The sequence below is a fragment of the Cupressus sempervirens genome, chromosome 3 (assembly GCF_028749045.1).
Source record: "Cupressus sempervirens isolate cs-2001-9-10 chromosome 3, ASM2874904v1, whole genome shotgun sequence".
NCBI classification, from domain to species: Eukaryota; Viridiplantae; Streptophyta; class Pinopsida; order Cupressales; family Cupressaceae; genus Cupressus; species Cupressus sempervirens.
In genome coordinates, this window is record NC_143120.1 from 227,078,621 (window position 1) to 227,102,516 (window position 23,896).

The 23,896-nt window shown below is 38.4% G+C and overlaps 1 protein-coding gene across 2 annotated transcripts in view; it reads left to right on the forward strand.

Annotated features, from left to right (window-relative positions):
* SEF (HIT-type Zinc finger family protein) overlaps positions 1 to 20,038 on the forward strand; it is an 81,484-nt gene extending 61,446 nt beyond the window's left edge. For both annotated transcript variants that reach the window (XM_089819161.1, XM_089819162.1), the window contains exons 4-5: positions 18,800 to 18,909; positions 19,420 to 20,038. In XM_089819161.1, coding sequence (XP_089675287.1) covers positions 18,800 to 18,909; positions 19,420 to 19,623 — 314 coding nt within the window. In that variant the 3' untranslated portion in view covers positions 19,624 to 20,038. The remainder of the gene's footprint in view (positions 1 to 18,799; positions 18,910 to 19,419) is intronic.
* Positions 20,039 to 23,896: the final 3,858 nt, after the last annotated feature.

Sequence of the window (23,896 nt, forward strand, 5' to 3'; positions counted from 1 at the left end):
TTCCAATTGAATTCAGTACAGTTAGCCAAAGACATATAGGATGAGAAGGAAATTAAGTTTTTTATTCCTTGAGCAATCTGCCTCTAGCTAGAATGAAACTAAGGAATGCTGATTGATTATACAATCATGCACGTTTCTCTGTTTTTGGTATACATAATGCATACACACACACACACACACAATTACGCACATTTCTCTTTTTTTGGTACACACACACACACACTCACGAACCCAAATGGGATTTTTTTTTTTGCACGAACCCATGAACCTGAACTTGAACTTGAATCCGCCCTTGAACCCGAATTGACAACTTAGCCAAAAATCTATCATCCAGCCCAATGACAGGGCTCAAACAATTAGGTTACCCCCTTTCCCCTACTCTTGGAGGACCTCAAATCTTATTATGCTTGTCATGCCCCCAAATTTTAATGTAATAATTAAATTAAATTAATTAATAAACTGGTCCCAAAATTTAAATAATATAAGTACCTTTAATTAGTTACTTTAATTAATTAAGATGGGGCCCAAGTTAATATTTGTTTTTGTGGTTTCGATTGATTTTTGTGTTCGAAGTTTGTGTCGCTGTCGGCTATCTTTGTACACCCTCGGAATGGTTTCCCGACGGGTATTTAAGCACAACTTGTAAGAAGTATTTAGGTATGCTTTGGATTATATTTCTCTACGAATTCCTGTTGGAGTTCCCTGTAACTCACCATTTCGGAAGTGAAAGATCTTCCCTATTTGGCTCGTGTGGTTTTAGTGGGATTCAACCCTCACCCTATTCCGTCGGTGCTCACTTGGTCTATATCTGGCAAACTGGAGTGCCATCATTATTTGCAAATACTTATTCATTTGTGAATGTTCTTCCATACTTGTACTGGCGTTGTTAGGTATCTTGGCAAATACAATCATAAGACAATATCTTCCGTACGGCCATTGTTAGGCACCATCATTTGTTGGCTTTATCTGGTATATTTGTGATTACTTGTGTTTACTTGTCCGGCATAGATATCAATCAAATTTGCTCATACCCCGTTTGCGACTCATAACACGTAGGACACATACTGCTCATTCTCCTGTCTTAGTTTGTACGGTCTTGAATTAGTACGACCCTCTTGTTATATCGTATGGCCAAGGATCCTCCCTCTATTCCCGTACCCCTCCTCCATCCTCCACCTTCCTCCATGTCCTCATCGTACTGCATTCCCTTTCACCATACAGTTGTTTCCTTTCAACCGTACGGCCAAACAAATTCCACCATACTACACATTCAGTTTCAGTCGTACGGCCTAACTAGGCCTCCCGTACGGACTTCTTGCACCAACATTCCTTTATTTTGAGACCGTATGGATCTGTACACTCTCTTTAGCAGAATACGCACACCATTATTTAACATTGTTTGGTGTACAAGAGGATGGGAACATTACAGTGGTATCAGAGCAGAAATCATTGGGAGCATCTCCAAAACCGTTCAGGAAAGTGGCCGTGCAGCATGAACAACTGGCGCCACTGGTAGTGGCTGTGTAGCATGGGCAACTGAGGCCGCACAACTCGAGAGCATCTTTGAAACCGTTTGGGAAAAGTGGCCGCGCAACACGGGCAGTAGCCACGCAGCACGGGCTGAGGCTGCGCAGCACGAGAGCATCTCCAAAACCGTTCGGGAACATTACAATGCTGAGGGTATTGTTTACTCTTAGCTTTTGTCCCACCATTTTCTCTTGGTTATCAGATACCTTCTACATTGTCCATGCATCCTTGGACCACCATTAAATTCTCTATCAGCATAGGAGACCAAATCTGATAGAATCTGATAATGCAATTGTCCACCGTGAGGGTTGAAATTTGAGAGTCCCCCACAGATCCATTATCATGGATGGAAAAAATTGGAGTAGAAGAGTGACCATCAGCTGAAGGAGAGGAGCATGCCTTAATATTCTTACAAGGAGCTTGAGATTGATTTGAGTGCTGTGGAAGACTGGGAGGATTGACATAATAATGAGGTCCGACACCATCCAACTAGGAAGGCTTGCTAGAAGATGTCGAAGATTTTGAAACTAGCTATTTTTGACATTGAGGAGGGAAGCCCTCGAGAAGTATTACCTACATTCTAAGACAATTTTCTCATAATCAATAAATAGTTTGTCTCCAACATCTGTTACCAATTTTCAGTAGGATGTCAATTGGGAGTTTGTTGGATACATCTATTTGGATTCGCATATTTCAGCATAGGTGGAGTTCTGATAATTGATTGTTTCCTTGGAATTGCGTTGATTCAATCCTAAACCATTCCCAATGGCCCATAGCTGCTTAAGTTCCCAAAATGCAAGGGGAGATTAGGTAACCACACCTGAAAAAGGGCAGAAGTGAAGACTTTTGCATGCAGATCAAAGGTAGGGAATCATGCTTTCATGCACTATAATCACCTTGGCAGATCCAAGAACTTTTCTTCAGAACCAACATCTTATCATTCTGGGAATCAAATTTTAGGATGAAGAACCCTTTGACACAAGGATAAATCAAAATTTTCCCTCCATGTATTCTTTCCACTTCTAGAAACCCAAGAGTGTAGCTCACAAAGCTTTGGCCAAATATTTGAAATTTGCAAATTAGGGCAATCTTGTAAAAAAACCTCTCAATTTGTTGCCAAATTGTTCAAGAAAATCTTAGGGGTTGCACCCAAGTGGTGGGAAGAAAGAGGGTATCACTGGGGGAGATCACTAGGATGAGGAGAGGCTTGTGCATGAGTAAAACCCTTAAAGCTTCGTCCCTTAGCCGATAAAACGGAGTCTAGTGCGTCCTTGAATTTTTTTTGGTTGTTGACAAATTTGGTAGCTTAGTTGTACTGTTGATCAAGCTAGGGTTAGACGATGGAAAGTCCTTCCTTCCCATCCACAACCCTTTTTGCCATAATTGCATAGCTTGTGTGACACAAAAGGCTATTGGGGTTTGCAACAGACTTGGCACCGTTTAACAACGGAACTACATCTTCTATTTTGTTGTCTCTTGAGTCTGATGCAATATCCACACATGGAGTAATATGTACAATAACTTAGATTGCACCAGTAGCACGATATTCATAGGTGTCAACACCTTTGGAGTCGCACTAGGTAGAGCAACACAAGACATTGTGGGAGCAAGACCATAAAAAATATCAATTTTAAGGCAACTCTATTTAATTAATTAAATTGTATCCATTTTGCTCATTAAGGGCCAAAAAGGGGACATTACATTTAATGGACAATTTCCTTTGAATTTTCTTTTGACAAGTGATTGCACATGGATGATATTTGTTTAATGTTACCCCAACGTGGGGTTGTGAAGGTGCGGGGGGATGTCGGGACGAGTTTTAGGTGCGGGAAAAAAATGGCCTCAATTTGGGGACAGCGGGGGGATGATAGGGGTGCGGTGGCGGGGGAGCGGAGGGGGGGTGGGGGCAGGGAGGGGGTTGCATAGTATATATATAATATATATGACTGAAAATGCTAATTATGAAATGATACTTCAATATATTATATAGCATTAACATACCAAATATAGTTGAATACAATGAATAGAGAAAATCGAAATGTGATTCACAAACCATAAGTTTAAACTTGAAACTTGAAACTTCATAACCATTAAACAAATTAACTTAATTCAAGATGCAAGATTCAAAATTCATTGTTCAAATATGATTCTATGAATATCATATATCATAAAGATGCTCATGATGACAATGAGCCGAATAGCATGAAATAGTGAAATAATAATAATGTATCGTAGCCATATCAAAGTGAGTACAATCAACAAAATGACAAAATGTCAATAATGAGAATGGAATCATCTCAAGTGCTCTCTAATCATCCCCTATATCGAAGTCCTCATCACTGGAACTACTAGACTCCTCGTGGTTAAGATCCTGATCCTCTAAAGGAACACCAACTAACGCTACATTGGCTTCTGCTACATTGTGGTTCTCATCAATCTAAGCTGGATCCTCTAGCTCCACATCCCATCGTGCTGCAAGGCTCTCCTTGTACTTGCGTATCTTGCGATCTTTGAGCCACAAGTAACCATGTACAACAACCAACTTCTCCGCTCTCTTAGAGGTAAGTCTTTTCCTCTTAACAGAGTGTATGAAGCTATAGGTGGACCAATTCCTCTCTATAGTTGAGGAGCTAGACACCTGAGATAACAAAGTTGAAAGTTACAACTTACAAGTTACAAACAAATGTTCATACAATTTGTAACAAATGATAAATGGTAAATCAATGTTTAATAATTATTGAATCAACGAATCATAAATTAAAATCAGTAAAGTAAAACTCTTAAAGTTAAGATTATAAAGGGCTGGAATTAGTAATTAGTATTACAAACCTGAGAAACAATCGGATGGCTAGTGAGGTGATCTTTGATTTCTGTGACCCATGACATTTCCACCACAAAATGGGATTCTTTTGTGCCATGGTTTTGAGATCCACCTTTGCAATATCCAAGTATCCTACAATTTACAAGTTTTAAAGTTTACAACATAATATTAAAATAACTTAAATAAAGTTATAAGTAAAGTAACAATGAATTATTAAAAGAACTTATAATTATAAAGAGTTTAGAGCATTGAATCAAGATTTAAAAATTACTTGAAAGACTAGCAAATTTGGACCACTCGGTGCAAATCTCACTAGCAGTCTCAATATTCATACATTTTGGCAATGCATTGAAAGAACCCATTCTTCACCTCATCATCCCGAAGTGGTGTGACTCTACCAGGCCTAGGTATGTACCACTTCGGGTTCAATGCATAGGCAGCCATGTGCAAAGGACTGTTCAACTTCTCCCACCTGCGGTGAATGATAGGCTCAATGTGCTCGTATAGAATGCTAGAGTGGGGTCTCTCTCACGCACAGTAGCCCTCATTTGCCCAAGCATGGAATCAATGCACTCATAAACCTCTCCAAGGCTAGGTGAATCTGCATCTCCATATTTGATCACCTGAAACACTGGAGTAATGATGGAGACTGTATTTTGCGTCACTCCAAAACTGATCACTCTTTATTGTCTCCTTTACCCTCTTCCCCTGCTCTGTTCTAGACTCAGGCCATTGATTCCATTCTTGTATCATAACCATGAATTGCAATGGCTCTTGCAACTCAATCATTCTCTCCAAGAGAATATAATATAATGCGTACTTGGTCTCAATTGGTTTCAGGAATTGCTTCTTTGCGAAGCTCCCGAAAAGTGCATGTGATGTATGGTGATTGCAGATAAACATCTGCACCTCTCTCCCATCATTAACCACCTTTCTAATCCACTCTATTTTCTCCATGTCTTTGAGTGCATTGTTCATGGCATGCACACAACATGGAGTCCACCAAATATGCCTATAGGTTGCCTCAACAAGCCTCCTTGCAGCTTTGCACACATGTGCTGCATCTGTCACAACTTGGACCACATTTTGTGGCCCAACCTTCTCAATGGCTTCCCTAAGCACATGAAACTAAAAATCAACATCTTTACGATGCCCTGAACAATCAACTGCCTTCAAAAAGTATGGGCCCTCGGTGCATGTAACCATAATGTTGGTGAGTGGACGATGACTAATGTCCGTCCATCCATCTATGATAATGTTGCAGCCTGAATCCATCCAACATGCTTTCATCTGCTCCATCAAGATCCCAACCTTGTCATAGGCTCTATCCAACACTGTGGTTCTCAACTTGTGGTCACCTGGTGGCACATATGATGGCTTTCCCTCATTCACTGCCATGGACATCATCCTCACAAAATAGGGAGATTGAGCCACGTGTAGAGATGCCATTGGCAAAGAAGAAATCACCAACAACATCATCTAACCGGTCCCTTGCATGCATGTTAATTAAATGAGCAATGGGGTTACTATGACTACGCCTTGTAGTTGCTTTCCGTTTCCCCCTACCACTATCCCTCGCTGAATTGTGTAGGTGAGGAAAATGATGGTGTAGGTGACATAGTCCCTGCTCTTTGATGCAAGATACGAGTAGATGTATCTCGCTGCCCCTATAACTGCTGTATATTCTGTACTTGTTGCCTAGTAGACAAAGATCTAGGCACTGGAACATCACTATCATCAGGAATGCCCCATAGTTTGTTCACTTCAATTCGGTATTTCACATTCTCAGGATTTGACAAGAATATGAATGGGTTCACGCCATAGCCATTCCAAAAAAGGTGTGAATTAACTCTTGTAATGCTGCCAAACCATTTTGCGCCACATATATTGCACTTCCATTTATGTGTGCCACCACCTGAAGGTGTAGGGCGTGTAATTTTCGTAGCAAACTGTTTTAGAGGAGACTTTGGATCACAAGGATCCCTAACATACTTTGTCAAAATCTCTGAAGGACAATCAATAGAAAGCACCCTTGGTGCAACGTAAGGAGACTCTTCTTTAGGCTCAGATTGACCACCTACATCAGTCCCATAATCACTTCCTTCAAGCTTAGGCTCATAATCAGATGCACTTGCCTCATTAATTTCTCTGTCTTCTGCACTTTGGCCGGATCTAGATGCCATTTATAAAACTGCATTTCACAAAATGAAAATAAAATTATAAAAATGATCATGATACATTTCATCCCAAGTAAAAATAAGTTATACAAACTAGTTTCAGCTTACTTAAAACTTAAAACTTTACTATGTAATTTTAGCATTTACTATTTAAAAATATTAAAAAATGAAGCTAAATACTAAATACTAAATACGTTTCAGCATATGCCATATTGCCATATTTTTATTTTAAGAACAATGAAAAAAATTAAAAATTAATATAGATAATAAAAATTATAGAACTATCAACTATCAACAAGATTCAAGAATGAAACATTCAAAAATTTAAGTTGAAACTTGAAAGTAAAACTAAATACTAAATTTAAAAATTATAAATTGATTTCTAAAACCAAAAAAAGTTGTAAAATAAAAAAAAACCTACCTTGAACTTGAGGAGACATTTGCCAAATCAAATCTTCTTGCTCCTCTTGCTCCTCTTGATCTTGCAATCCCTTGCAAAATCACCCACTAAGCTCTCACAAACTCCTCCAAACTCTTTTGCTCACTTAGCTCCTTGCTGCTCCAAAACAATGAAATGAAATGGTGAGATGAAAATGAGGTCTATTGGTCTTATTCAACTTTCAAATAGACCACATGGGACCCACACCCAATTAGGGTTAGCAAGCCTAAAAAACAAAATGAAAATAAAAATGCAAAAACACTTTTTATTTTTCACTTTTTTGGTCATCTACCTTGGAGCACCCCTCGAGCACTCGGGAAGCACCTCGCGAGCACCCACGCACTTGAGATGCACCCGAGCACTGTGTCCCACTTGGGTGCTCGACTGGTGCGGCGGCGAAAAATCTCTCGGCAGGGGTACTTGGGTGCGTGACGCATGCTTACGCGCACCAGGTGTTTTGGGGTTTTGACTTGGGTGCGTGCACCCGGGTTATACTGGTTTAATGGAAATTCCACTATTATGCCAAACCTATTTATGAATGGGGGATAAATGCATGTTAATGCCATGGTTTTACCATGGCAAGAAGTGGGGTTGGGGGCAGAAATAAGGTATCCATAACCTCAAAAACCTTCATTTTGAATGTTGCTTTCACAAATTTACAGGGGAAAACAAGAGATTCCTAGCAGTCCCCAAGACATCCTGCCATCCCTGTCGTCTAAGAAGTGTCGTAGTGGCGGTGGCAGTGCAGCAGGGGGATGTTCCCTCCAGGGTCCTCCATTGTGGAAACATCACTATCCTGGAAATACAGGGATTTTGGGGTGGGGATGTGTCTTTGTGGAACATGGGTTATATTTAAAATGATTCATATTGTTTAGAATTAAACTTGATATGATGTAAACATATCTGTTGTTTATTTATGAACTTTTATTTCGTTTGCAATTTATACCAATTTTGTTATATAATTTTAGTCTGCTATAATGCCTTGAGAAATCAGCTTTTTGCTGAGCTAGGATTACGAGATCTGGAAATTTTCTTTTATATTTGTTCTTATTATTTAAAATTCTTCACTCTTGATATTTTGATTGTTTTTATTTCCTTATCTCCTTACATTTGCCTCCAAAAATGGCCTCATTTAACTTTTGTTCCCAAAACACATCCTGACATTTCCTACTGTCTCCATCTCAGAAAGGCCACGGAACATGGTATGCTCACTTTGCTATCGATCTTGTATAACAACATAAATTGCATCAACAGGTTTCTGAACAGCTCAGAAGGGTGTCTTTTGCTCAAGTCTAGTGCTCTCTGGGTTATAGTAACTCTTTGAGTAAAACCAGATGCAGATTTTGCAATTGGTGTTGTTCAGCAGGGAGGCCGCCCAGTTGCATACAATTTAGAAACAAAACAAAATAGAACGTATATGGCAGAATTCTATTCTTTGGGCCAAACAATCAAACAATTGGCATACATCAATTCCTTATGTTTAAGTTGCAATCCAAAAATCAAGAAAAGAAACACCTGAAATGAGCTTCCAGTGCAACCCTTTAAGAATTTGATGCTGCATGTTATGCCATTGATGTTGTTCAGTAGAGAGGCCAACCATTTGCTTATTATTCTGAAATACTTTCTGAAATGAAACAAAATACAACTTAACAGAATTCTGTGCATTGATTCAAAGAACTTGACCAACAGAGACTCATAATTGGTAAGGAAACAATCCTTCATTGTGATTGTAAACCCCTTAGTTGAAGTTATAATCCAATAATCAAGAACAAAGCAAGCTAAAATACACTTCTTACCTTCAGCAGTTTCATCCTGTCATAAATATAAAATGGAATTGCTATTAAAGTTGCTAATGTAATAATTTTTTCTTTCTGGTTTAACTTTCCTGCAATGTGGAAGCAGCAAAAAAAATAATGTAGCAGGCCAACTGAAAATTAAATAAAACCACAGATCTGGGATTTCAAGGACAATAATATATGTTTTATGCATATCTAAGACCACTTGTTATGGGTCTGAAAAGTACCAAAAACCAATGTGTAATGTATCTATATGTTGAAATCTAAGTTTCCGATTTGGGTGTGGATGTGGGTGCACAGATGTGTGAATTTTTTTTGGGCATTTGGATGCGTTTATATATTTATATAAAGAAAAGCAAGAAATATTATTATTATTTTTTTAAAATCATTTGATAGTATGATACTTCACCATTGATCAAGATATTTCATATTTGATAGTTCAGAAATATTGAAATTGAAATATGTTCAATAACTAATGAGCTATATCATATATGTCCATGTTCACGATTCCAATGCAATTTGAATTACAAAATCAAAATCTAGTTCATGATTCAATGTTCATCAATCAAGATAACATCAAATAACATCAACTTCTTTTACTAATCAAAGATTTGGCATTTAATCGAACATTTGGCAGACAAACTCTTCCAGCAGTGTAATTTAGAAATGCAAAAAGTATTTAATGTTTCTTTGATATAACCAAAACGAATGTTCTGCCTGTATATTAATTTCTCTTTGGAATTTTGAAAATTAGTAATGATAATGGAAATCTAACAAGGAATAACTGACCAATCTCAATTCTGCCAATTTAGTTGATAGAGAGTAAATACAGTCCTATGACAAATTTATTCCAAATTCACATTGCATACAAAGAACCTGTTACAAAATTAATTTGTATGTTGTTCAGCTCCAGGATGAATATTCAGACTGTGAACACTTTAAACTCCATCTGCAAGGCTCTTGTTTGTGTTCGCCACCCTCCTATAGTCCACACTGGTCTCTATGATGCAAGGAACAAGGCCTGATAGTGCACTACAGATCTCAGAACTCAGACGCAGGGCAAGAAAGTAAATCGCATGTCGTCGGTAGAAACTGTGTAGCCGACGGGTTCATGTTGTCGGTAAAGATTGTGTAGCCGACGGGTTGATGTCGTCGGTAAAGATTGTGTAGCCAACGGGTAGATTAGTATTGTTATGTAGCCGACGAACACCTTCGGGAAGGTTCGGCGGGAAGTATTTATACCCCGTCTGGGCTCATTGTAAATCATCGTTTGTATGTAATCTCTTGGCATATGCGAATAATAAAAGGAGATCTACTGTTCTTGTTCATTGTCTGTCTGCATTAATCCGTTTACTCCATGCAGTAAACATTTGGCGCCGTTGCCCGATGGACCTAGAACAAAGGCTAAGGAATGACGACTACTGCCGAATCAGTTAAACAAAAATAAGAATAAGCTGAAGGACAGAGATGAAATCCGCACAACTCAAGGAAATTTAATTTTGGCACAGCAGGCCAAACGCAGACGGAGGTTTCAAAAGATTGCCGATGGACACAAGTGCTGAGGAATTGTTGTTGGAGACTCGCCAGCGGGTGGAATTGGTGGAAGAAGCAAGGGAGAAATATTTGAACTTGTGTTTGCCGAGGGAAGAGAATCCAGACGAAAGGGAATTAACTTGCACGGCTTGGAGTGCCGAGGGAGTACGAGCATGGAGTGAACTCTTCGTCCGCGATATACTTTCGGAAGGGACAACTTTAGAAGATCCTTCTTCACCAAAGTTCACCGCTGTTGCAAATAAGACACCTGTACCAAACAACGACAGTGTGGGAGCACAGAGCGCTGATGTGGGAGTGCAAAGCCACGGTGTGGGAGTGCAAAGCTTCGGTGTGGGAGTGCAAAGCGTTGGTGTGGGAGTGTAGAATAGTGCCAGTGTTGCAGGACCGAACAACGCCCGTGCACAAAATCAAGTAGTGATGGCGGGACCAAAGGAAAAGTTGCCTAAGTTTGATGGTGATGGTATGGCCAATCCAATTCGACACTGCAAAACGTGCGAAACGATTTGGAGGGCGAATGGCATAACAGATACAAATGAATGGGTTCGACAATTTCCGACAACCCTATGAGGTGTTGCAATTGATTGGTTTGCTGATACAGATCCCCAAAAGTTAACCAATTGGGACAACATTAAAAGGAGTTTATCATGGAATTTCAACTGTTGCATGACGACAATGAGATTGTAGCAGAAATATACAACACAAAGCAAGTGAAGAATGAAATTGTCCGAGTCTACGCCAGGAAATTAAAAGACTTAATAAATAAAATGAAAAATAAGCCGGTAGATGGATTGCAAAAAAGATGGTTCGTTGAAGGCCTACGCCCGAAGTTGTGGAAAAAGATGAAGATTGTGCCGCCATCGTCATACACTGAAGCATACAATTGAGCAATGAACTTAGAAAGTGAGCAGAAGACGAAAAAGAAAAAGAAGAGTAGTTCCTCTGATTCAGATGACGATGTGTCATTGGGAGAAGATAGCAACGATGATGGAGACAGTAGCAAGGAAGTCCGAGCTCTCCAGAAGGACATGATCTGCACGATGAAAGAATTTAAGAACATGCGGAAAGAAACGAAGAGAAGCGAGTATGGTGCACGGAATGTACGGCAGGTCACACGAAGGGATCCTATCCAAAGAACCAGTTCTGCGAGATCTGCGAGATCATGGGACATTCCACAAAAGAATGCCCCTTCAATATGAAAACAAGAGGACCTCAACAAGTGCTCCTGACACAGGTAGCTTCCACTTTAGGAGGGAACGGAAACACACACATTGATGGTGCCACTTCAGGGGGGTACAAAAATAATAGCAGAGGGCAAAACAACAACAATGCGAATAATAATAATGGTAGCCGAAGTCGAATTCAGTACGATGCAAACGGCCAACCGATGGTTCAATGCCAAGCATGTAATTTGTGGGGCCACTTTGCCAAAGACTGTACGACAACCACACCAAAATTATTATGTAGATGGTGCGGACCCGGTGATCATGAAGATGCCAAGTGCTCGAAATCAGGAGTCAATTTGATCACCATCGGGACAGATGAAGAGGAGGTTCTGGCAATTACACGGAGGCAAGCAAAACTGTACCTTGACCCGACGGAAGAAAAGAGGAAATTAAAGGAAGCACAGGCGAAAATTGAAAAAGCAGCACAGGTGGAGATGTCTCAGTTGAAGGACACCATTGGTGCCTCAGCAAGGAATTGTGCGAAACAAAACATCGTACGCCAGATATTACAAACTGAGGTACCTATCAAAATAAATGATCTACTTCTCACAATGCCTTAGCTTCGATCGGCACTCACAAACATTGCTCCAGCTGCTAAGCTACCAAAAGAACCAGGACGAGCAAAGGAAAGCGGCGCAAGTGCAGAGGACCCCATGCTGCTAGCCCTCACATTTGGACAGCATCCGACGGTTGTCGAGATGGGGATTCTGGGAAATGTTCTGACAGACACAATTGTCGACGGAGGGTCCGGCGTGAATGTCTTACACGAGGATACCTGGAAGAGGTTGGGATAGCCGACGTTGTGGCCACTTACATTCTAGTTGCTAATAGTGAACTAGCACGGGATCAAACTGTTGGGAACCTTGAGGGCGCAACTGGTAACTATTGGAATGCAACCATTTTTATTGGACTTCGTGGTCATCCCATTGAAAAGAAAAGGCTATGACGCTATTCTGGGACAGAATTGGTTAGTGCAAGCAAAAGTAAAACATGATTGGAAACGAAATAGCCTATCAATGGAGCGCGGAGGTAGAAGATTCATAATTGACCTACACACACAAATGGTAGGTGAGGAGGCGGCGTCGTCAGACTTAGAAGGTGAAAGCGAGAGTGATGATGATGGAAAGAAGAGAATGGAACCGGACGAAGGAGTATTGAGATTAGGAGGATCGAATGACGACGACTTAGACTCGGTGAATGGCCTTTTCCACCGGCAAATAGAGGACTACGAACTCTTTCCAAGCTGTAATATGTTAAGGGTTGACAAAAGTAAGAAAGAAAAGGAAAATAACTGTTCAAAGGAATACAGAGAAGCGAAAGAAGGAAATGCGGTTACGGCTGAAGCTGAGGGGAAGAACATACAGTATGAACCAAAAAACAGGAAAGATCCCACCGCCCAGTACATGGTGAATGGACCGCGCGGAAAGAAAAGGTTACACTGCACCATAAAATTAGTAGAAAGGTGCCGACAACAAGGAAATAATCTAGATGAGCGATGACTGCAAGCACAATGGGCCACGAAAGTTACACAAAACAGGTGGAAGACTTCTTTTCAAAGAAGTGAAAACCAAGTTGGAGGCAAGAATTCTTCTCAAGAAAGTTGTACCACAAGTGCTGGATTTGGATCGAAAGATAAATTTGTTGGGATGTCCTCCACAGTGGAGGGGAGTAGGCGTAATTTTAGTAAATTTCGGTGCACATCAGCATCCAATGCCATCTCTTCAAATGGTTCATCCAATTCTCGGTTCTCTAAGCATTCGGGCATCAGGAGGACGGATTCAGGTAGGAGAGTCCCTGATGGCTGCGATTTAGTAAGAGCTCAACATAAGGGGAAGGTGCTGGTGGCAAGTAATACAGTTACTCCAGTTTCACAAAGAAGTTCTGTGGACACTGAAGAAGAATAAAGGAAAAAAAGAAAAAAAAAGAAGAGAGAAAAGTGGAGGGAAAAAAATAAAAAAAATAAAAAAAATGAAGTAAGCATGCTGCGGATAGTCCCACGGGTTGTTCTGCGGGTGACTTTTTAATGCCCCACAACCTGAGATTTCCATACTTTCACGGACGTTGACTTGCACGTGTTGCAATTTTTTTAATCTCCGTGGCATGTAGCTTGCTTTCGTAGCAGTACACTTCATGCTTCTGTGGAGATGGTTATGAGTTTGGTGTTATAATCATGGCATAAACTCTAGACCCCCCCACGGACAGAGTATTAATCCGCAGATGTTTACCATATATTTGCAGCAGTGTAAACTCTTATCTTCCGAGGATGTTAACTTTATACTAGAACATCCATGCGTAGGAGGAAGGAAGGTATTGATAGTTGTTTTAACAAGATGTGCACAACACCACTTCCGCGGACTAGTAATCTTCCAGCCGAGGTTAAAAGAAAATTGATAGGAAAGGAAAGAGGCAACAGAAAGGAAAAAATTATATCTGAGGCACGTTCTCCGCGGGCAGGCAAAAGCTATAGAGCAGTTGGGAGTGATAGAGAGACAAAACAGGCAGAGGAAGGAGCCAACCTAAAAATTAAATTAAAAAAAAAAAAAAACGAGAACTCAAGATGTTCAGAATGAATAATGTATGATGTCGAGGGGAAGGGAAAGATATAAACAGGTAGGAAACACAAGTGATTGCCAGAAAGAGCGTGGGATCAGAAGAAAATCACAAAAATAGAGTGTTCCATGCAGTTTTGTGTGGGTTTCAAAGTGCTAATTTGGTCTTGGCGGGACCCCGCCCTATATTGCGACAGGGAGCGCGCCTAGGGCGCTGCCCCTCAACCCCGCTGGGGGCGATGCCCCCTAGACCCCCAGTCGGTGCAGTTATCAGCCGTGAGAAGTGTGACCAGTTGATGAGACCTGGAGCTGTTGCAGGCAGTGTGCCAGAGGTGGAGAGAGCATTGGAGCAAGCCTTTCGAGAGGGATGTTACGCTTTCAAGCACTTGGAGTAGGTGTTGGACGTGAAGCTGTCTTGGTGGATGCATAGAGAGCTCGCGAGGAGTTGATCATCCAGTTGAAGGCAGAACAAGGACACTTGGCTCAGGGCACACAGGAGTTGGAAGCAGAGAAAGTAGCATGGGTGGCTATCAAGGTCAGCTTGATTAAGGAGACAGTATTGTGTTAGTAGAGGCTATAGATGCATCGTGGGTTGGAGACCAATTTGGTGCAGGCACGGGACGAATGTGAAAGTCATCTATCTTGTTGTAGTTAGTCAGTTAATGGATTTTGTTTGTTAATTTGTCTTGGATATTTTGTAATTGTCGTTCGGAGATGACTTTTTCTTTTGGGGGGATGATGTCATTGGTAGAAACTGTGTAGCCGACAGGTTCATGTTGTCGGTAAAGATTGTGTAGCCGAGGGGTTCATGTCGTCGGTAGATATTGTGTAGCCGACGGGTAGATTAGTATTGTTATGTAGCCGACGGACCCCTTCGGGAAGGTTCGGCGGGAAGTATTGATACCCCATCTGGGATCATTGTAAATCATCATCTGTATGTAATCTCTTGGCATATGTGAATAATAAAAGGAGATCTGCTGTTTTTGTTCATTGTCTGTGTGCATTAATCCATTTACTCCATGCAGTAAACATCACAGGCCTATAATTAATAAACGTAGGCCCTTATTTCTTCAACGTAGGCCTTCCGAAGTGTTTGCAGGCTTCCAAAATGTCAATGCAGGCCTCCAAGGAATAGACATGGGCCTCAACATGAAGTTGCAGCTCATTAACAAATCAATTCGCTGCCTTTATATGTTACTGCAGCCTTCGAACACCAGCACAATGTCATCCACCAATTTAATGCTATTAATCTCTTAGTCAAATCTGCTATACCTCAGCAGCAGATGCAAAACACTTCTCTGAAAAAAGGCCCTTATACCTCAGCAAGGGTTTAGAAATCAGAAAAAGTTCAGAAATTCACACAGGCAACAAAAGCAAATAAGATAATCGGATAATCGGAAGTCTCTTCCAATGAAATGAACTCGTATTTATAACTGTTTTTGCTAACAATTTCCCAAAAGACAACTTTAGAAATTGCAAAGTTTCTCAAAAGAACTCAGCTCTTGAAACTTTCCAAAACTCTTTTAGTAATATCTCTTAATTACATTATTATAATAAAATATTAATATAATAATGTAACTTTAATAATTAATTAATAAATAAGAGCTAGATGCACCATGTGTCATGATGATATCATCATTATCATCTATGAACACAAAATGGTTTCACTTGTGCTAGATGCACCATGTGTCATGATGATATCATCGTTATCGTCTATGATTGTAGTAAGATCTTGATACGTTGCATCCAAGTTGGCACGCTTAGGGGCTACATCCCAACGCTTGGCTGCCCCTTGCTTGTAGTGATTAACCTTACGTGATAAAAGAAGCAAGTTGGTATGAGTGTGAACCAAGTCCTTAGCTTTTTTTGAGCCCAAGTGGTTATGCTTCACTGAGTGGATAAAGGAATATGTACTCCAATTCTGTTCAACAATAGAAGAACTTGCAACCTGGATAGTGTTAAAAAATTAAAGATAAAAATTAGAAGAAAATTAATAAATTAGTTGTGAGAAGATCTTGATTGCAAGAGGTTGTAGATGCTCAAATGGTTGACCATAGAGGTATCACCATGTGATAGCTCCTATGCCATTTTGGTCCTTTGGTGCAATTTGATTTAGTTTTTCTCTTAAAGCATATAAGCCAAATTATGTCCTAATTTTTTGTGCATTTATCGTCTTGGGGCTTGCAAAAGCTTTTTAGCACCCTTTAGCAATTCCTCATTTGCATATGGTGCTACTCTATTTGGCATAGTAAGTATTTCCTTGCTATAGCACCTTGGAGATAGGGCATATGCAAGGAGGTGCAATGGGGTAGTCATCTTTTTCCAATGACGATGAGTGATTGTTTCCACCTTATTGCATAAGGCTTTACATTCTATGGGGTCATTCTCATGTGTTTGTATTGCAAGTTTTACCATCTCTACCATTGTGTCCATGCTATCATAGACATCCCCCAAACAAGGTTGATCTATCTCAACAAAGAAAACTATAGTCATGATGGGTTTGGTGAAATCCAATATAAATTGCACACAAGCCCACCAATTGTCATTCAAGGTTAATGCCTTGACCTTTTGGGTCCTCTTTGAATTTGGAGCCCCTTCCATATACCCCACTGGTTAGAAATAACCATTTGGCTCATTGCCCCTTGCACCTTGACAAGTTATCTCATAACAATAGTATGAGATGCAAATTGGATCTCAACAACCTAAGCAAGTTGATAACAATATGTCAATGTATATTAAATAAAGTTATATGCAATTTGATAGTTGAACATGACATAAAATTTGTTCAAATTAAAGAAACAAATTAAATCTAGTAATAATAATTTACCTTCAACAACTCCAATTTGGAGAATGATCTGAAAATCGATTGTGACATGTGATGGTTCGTCACAAACATTTGTATCTTTTCTCTCTTGTGGTATATTTGCTTCACCGAATCTATTTGAGTGCCAATTTGTTGCATGACCAAGTTAAGAGAGTGTACGGTGCGTGGTGTCCAAAAAATATGGTCATACTGGTCCTCAACTGAAGTACCTACAGCCCTACAACTTTTGGCATTGTCTGTAATCACTTGGACCAAAGTCTCAGTACCCACCATCATTATGGCCTCAATGAGAATTCTGGAAATGAACTATGAATCTTTCACTTCCTTTGCACAATCAAATGTCTTCAAAAACATTGCTCCTTTGGGGGACACTGCAATGACATTAATCAATGACCGACTTCTTGTATCTTTTCATCCATCAGAAACAGTAGAAACACCCAAAGTTTTTCAAGAATTTTTAATTGGTTGAATAGCTCTCTACAGAAGTCTTCTTTTTTTGCAATAGAGTGGTAGGCACCTTTTCATACCTAGGACTTGTGTAATCAGCTGATGTTTATTGATGGCCGCCACTATTTCCTTCCAATCTTGTGATCTCACCAAGTTGGAAGGAAGACCATTGACATAGAGGTAATGTTCAATGGCTTGATCAACAAGCTCTCTTGCCTCCATTTTAAATCCGGTGTCCAATGGACCTCTTTATAGGTGGTAATTTCTACTTATTCCTCTTCCTCTTCCTCTCCCGGTACAAGTACTTGCAAGAATGGATGTTTGGAGGATATAATTGGTTTAATATGTAATTTGATTTTTTTCTTTTTGGATGGAGGTTGATAAGAACATTGTTTTGATCTTTTAACCAATTTATATATGAGGCTATATGTGCATTAGACATCCCCTCCCCATCTTTGCCTTTGCACATTCCCATTTCTTGGTCAATAGGGCCCATAAAATGAAGTTTGACCTGGGAATATGGGCCCATTTATTGAATAGGTTGCCTTTGTTACTTGGATGATAATTGCACTTCGAAAGACATGAGGCACCTCTTGAAGCCTGTGATATTCTTGTGGTATGTCTCCATAAAGGAGATCCTACACCAATTTGAAACTTTCGGCTCCTTGCCCTCCCTTTGAACTTTGACTATTGGTGGTGGCCATTCTTGCACAATAAAATCTAATTTCTCACTATAATAAGAAATTAAATAAATTTAGATTAAAAATAAATAAATCTATGAACATCAAGCCTACAAGTGTAAAAGAATGATAATATATACTAAAATAGATAGCTATACTTGTTTCTTTAGTTAAAAAAATGGAAAAAAAACTTGAAAATTTCTTCCCAAACTTGAAAACATTCATCAAAATCTCAAAAAATGACTGATGAGTATATCAAATAAATCCTTGCTTACTACGTTATTATTCTCTTGAACGATTTGAACTGGCTTCAAACTTAATTGTTTGCATTTTGCTAGCTTCCTTTTTTACAAAGACGGCAGAAGTCACAAGAAAAATAGCTTTTTAGGGAACTTATTGTTTCACTTTAAGGTCTTATATTCTTTAGAAATGGTTTTGAGATTTTCTATTCAGGAAATTGATAACGCAAAGAAACTTCTCTTTACTGCAGAGTTCTTTCATCCTTCCTCAACTCTGTTCGTAGAATAAGAGATGCGGAATTATTGTTGAACCAATTTCTATTTAGAAACATTTTATTCTACTTGAAGATAAAATATTTGTTTCATTGTAAAACGTTGAATCTATATGCTATCCTCATGTATCTCAACACTATCATATATTATATTTTTTTACTGTTCTGAACAGTCAGCTTTTTTTCTGAAGTTCATAATGAACATTATAGGCACTTGTTTACTGTTTGACATCATACTGCTGATTTTGCAGTTTTTACCCAAAAGAAGCATTCAAGAAGCTCAAAACGTAAAACAAGGCAAGCTAAAGCTCTGGAGAATGCAAAGAAGGCACCACAAACTTTTATGGAGTTATTACAAGAGGTCTGAAGCAACATTTGTTCCTTTTCTAGAATCAAAACTTCTCTCTCCAGTCTCACTTCTCTCTTTAGTTTCCAACTCTCCGAAGGAAGACAAAATGAAAATGTGCATACATGTTGGATATTTAAGTTATGATAGAAAACACTTATTCGTACACGAAGCCCTAAGGTTTAACATGGGTAAGAGCCAGGCCAAGAGCCCTGAGCAGGTAAGTGCTGCTCAAGGGGGATGTTGACACAAATATGTTTACCAAAAAGCTTGACTACAGAGACAATTGGTAACTCGGTAATAGATTATCTCAATATGTAGAGGGACAGATTTGTACAATCAAAAAGAATTTGAGTTGGTTAGACCAACATGATAATAATTCTAATAGTACACCATTAGATATTCTAAGATCTTAGATAACCATACTATGCCCACATCTCAATATCATATGTTCACCGACCAAATTCTTATCAGGTAAAAACTAATTCCAATGCCTAATTAAATTTTCTTTCTTTGTTATCGTAGGCAAATTTGGAAGCTACACCTCCCCATGTACCAACATATCTGAGAGCTGCTGTAGGTCCTCCAAGCTCCACAGCTCGGCGGCATTTCTGCAGTGTTTGTGGCTATATAGCTCCTTACACCTGTGTGCAGTGCGGATCTCGGTTTTGCTCACTCCGATGCCAAAGAATACATTCAGATACACGTTGCTTGAAGTTTGTTGCTTGATAAACACTCTACAAGTTTGTGCAGGATGCAATAAGTGATATCAATTCCCGTAAATAAAAAAGCTTCTAAATACATGTCTGTTAAAAGAACTGGAATAAAAGTTTGAGTGTCTTCTGCAAGGAGCATTTGAAATCAAGAGGACCGGTGAACTTGTGCTCACTAAGATTATATCTAAAAGATGAAACGTCTAAAGATTATTTTTCCAGTTGGAAGAAATTCCTGATTTTTTTGTATTTAGGCTATACATTCAGAATCATTATAGAAAAGTGGACAATCATATTCTTCTCTAGACACTTTAGTACTAGGAGACTGCAAGTTTTGATGATTTTAGTTTGCAGTTACAGATACAGATGGTGAAGTCACTTTTTCTTATTGCGAACCCAAATTATTGAATTTAATCTCGAGTCTTATTATTTGGGCGTCTTGACATGCACCTGACCTGGATATGTGTACTTTGGGATAGCAATGGTACAATTCGGATATGTGATTTTGATGATGGGTCATCTCGTTGGGCTATATATATCAATATCAATGATAAGTAACGATAGAGCATGGTTCAAAAGTTTATAAATAGTTGGGCAGCATATATTTTACAGGTTGGTTTTGGGAAGACTTGAACACCAATCCAATTGGTCAATTCAAATATATGTTAAATACGTTGAGGCATAATGGGAAAATTCAAAATCAGTAACAAATTTTACACTACTTGCTTCAAAACATTGTGTTCAAAGACTACCGTCTTTGCAATGGGGACTGGGCGAATTCAACCAGAGGATTTTATTATCTTTGCAATGGGGACTGGGCGAATCCAACCAGAGGATTTTATTATAATAAAACACAGTGATGTAGATAATCCTATAGAAAGGCTCTGCAAGTGAGCAAGATGTTGACAAAATCTGGTCCTTTCTCACACCTTATTAGCTCAATAATTGTAACGAAAGAACAAAGTGGAAGTGATACAGACCTTGCCAAGCTATCCTTTTTTGAGTTTTATGTAATACTAGGTGGAAATGATATTGATCATCAGGTGACCAACAACTGGTTAACATCAAAGTTTGGTCCCTAAAATTTATTCTATACCTTGATGGAGACTTGTAATTGATTATCTTCGGTTTACGGAAAAATCACTTCTGAAGTTTTTGATTGGGCAGTTCTTCTTGACATCCAGGATCTGAAGCTCTGTTTGCTCAAGAATCCAATTTTTGTCAACCTTCCTTAGGCATGATACACTAGAAAGTTGTGTACTTTTGAAGGAAGTAGCTCCAACTTCTGGAGCCACATTAACGATCCTCTTATGTGGTCTGAGAGACCTTAGAATTTGGGTCTAGAGCTTGTCGCCTTTCTAATACAGAGAAGCCTACTTGTTCTTATACGTGGGTCAAGCTTCTTATGATTCTATGACTGATCTTTCTCGTAATTCTATATACTTGTATCTGATCTCAAGGAACATAATAGATAGAATAGAAAATACACACAGACGACACTCTCATCTTGTGAGGTCCTCCGTTGTTGATCCAATGACATAAATTAATCTATGATGCTCCAACCTACCATTTGATCATGAGAGTTCTGATAGTTATGAACAAATGAATATATTTTTTTCAGTTGCATTACCGTCATGGTGGGTTAGTTTATTGTGTTATCTTCTGCACCACAATTCTGGGCTTCATAGTGCAACCATTGGCCAATGTCTATGCCGGCATCAAGACGGCAATTTACTGATTTAAAAAATTAAATTAAAAATCATTTTAAAATTGTGTCTTAAATTTAAATTTAACAACCATTGGGGTCAAAGATTGTAATTTAATAATTATGACGCCATCTCTTGCGGATAAAATAAAATTGATACTAGAGACACGCCTAAATGTAATAGGTATTATTGAGTTTTGTGCAAAATGCATGCATATACCTTTTCTACTGTACTAGGAGAAAACTCGTATATTTTGTCAGAGACAATCCATGCTGTTTTAAGGAGATTTGACATCTACAAATCAATTATTAGCTATTGCTTGATGGTTTGCTACAAAGCAACGTCTAAATAGTAAACTAAAATGCATATCTTACAAAGGGGACACTTCGATTTTTTATTTTCCAAACTTAGTAAATTAAAATGCATATCTTACAAAGGGGACACTGTTTTTTTTTCCTAACTTTTTCAAACGTCTCTTGTATATATTATGTTTTAGTTTACTATTTAGGCACAATATGTGAGATGTTAAAAAAATCACGTGGAGGTTAAAACATGACATAATTACTATAAAGTTATGAAGGTAGAAGCAAGGCGACCTAATGTAGAGTGAAAGTTTTCACCATTAAATCACTAAGGCTTTGTAGTTGGTAAGCTTTTATTCTTTGAGTCATTTGAGTTCACTATCAATTTTATTTAAAGAAATTGAGAAATGTATCAAAGGCCTTGGTTAAAAGGATGCACTTGTTTAAGTGACGATGAGACTTAGGCCTCTTTATTTTGATTAAACTTAGTCTAACAAAGTTAAGAGAGATTCTTGCACACACCTTCACACATTGAGTGAAAACGATGATCACACAATACAAAATGCTTCATACAATGTAGTGTTTTCATTTTCGCTAGCATCAAAGTTTGTTGGATTAGCTTATTATTGGCCCTCACAAGCTAAGATAGTTGGATAGAGAGTCCATTTTTAGCTAAGATTATTGTGTATTCTTTGTCAAAGCCTAGTTTATATTTAAATTTGGCCTTCATAGGACTTAGTTTGGCTCACTTAAATAGTAAGTGTCTACTTTAGGAAAACAATTATTTAAAGTAGGGTACCTAAATAGGCCATGATTGCAATACATTGTTTAATTTGACAATGACATATACACTATTTATAATAAGTCAGTGGTTGATAGAGAGGGACACTTATTATCTTTAGTAAGGTAATTGGGTGCACAATGGACTCAATGACTAACTCCTAGGTTCAAACATATTTGAAAAATGACAATAGTTGTGTACAACTGGAGTCCTTGCCTTTGGTGGGGAAGTAGGTGAAATTGTGTCTGGTTAGAATAAAAAGAACTATCATAAAGAAAAACAAATTCCACATTGTTATAATGTGTTTGAAAAAATAGTTTGCATAAATGCAAGGTTGTGTCATGTTTTGACTTTTATTGTCTCTTGTTGTGCTTTAGCCCAAAATATATTCCAGTGGTTGAAGTGCTTCAAAATTTTCATTAGTGTGCTAGAAGTCTTTCATTTTTACACAATGGTTTCGTCTTCATCATTCACAGGGATATGAAGTCTAGCAACATATTTTGGCCATGTCTGTATCATTACTCATGTATGCATAGATCTTATGGCAACCATTGGTTATATTCCTCCACAGGGAATCTATATGAAAATAATCAGACACAATAATTTTGAAGGCAACATTCTTGCAGATATCAACACTGCAAAGAGTTTGTCGAAGATGGAAATTGATGACAAACACTTAACATATAATCTTCCACATGAATTTGTCATAATAAACTGTCTATTTTGCAAGCAAGTGATAATAATTTCTTAGAAATCTTACCAAATGAGTTTTCTAGATTGAAACAACTAAAGGTATTAGATCTAGCAAATAATTCACTTTCACTTACAATCTTCTCAATTCTCAATCATTAAACAATTAAAGGACAAATTTGGGCAAATTTAAAACAATCCTAGGATAATTTTATAATTTTCATAGTGAACATGCACTCTAAGCTGAAATTGACAGAGATGTTGAAAGTCAGGGGTTTATTGAAATTGCTATAGTTATTAGAGTCAAAAAGTTAAATTTCACTCTTCTTTAAGAGTACAATTATTACATTAACTGCAACACCATATTGTGTCATGTTTTAATGTATGTCTAAAAGAGGTTGTTTGCAGCTTCTATCAGATCTACTTGGAACTTGAGGAAAGTACAAGAATAAATCATAAAGCAATAGCAAGAAAAAAATGTATAAGGAACAAGAGCTCTGGGAGCAGTAGTCCTTGCCTATTAGGATAAGATGAAAGATACATGACTGATTTGGGGATAGTATATTGAACTTTTAAGCAATTAGAATATTTCAAAATTTTCAAATGACAAAATATATGTGGTTTCAAATTTACTTCGAATGCTAAAAGAGTTATGTACGCTATAATTCTAATTAGATATTACATTGTATATTGATATATATTAAATGTTAGTAATATTAATTAACATCAAGAAGCACTCTCTTTACATGAAAAAATCTTGCACTTAATTATAAATATAACATTTTAATTTTTTCAATAAAAGACTATATG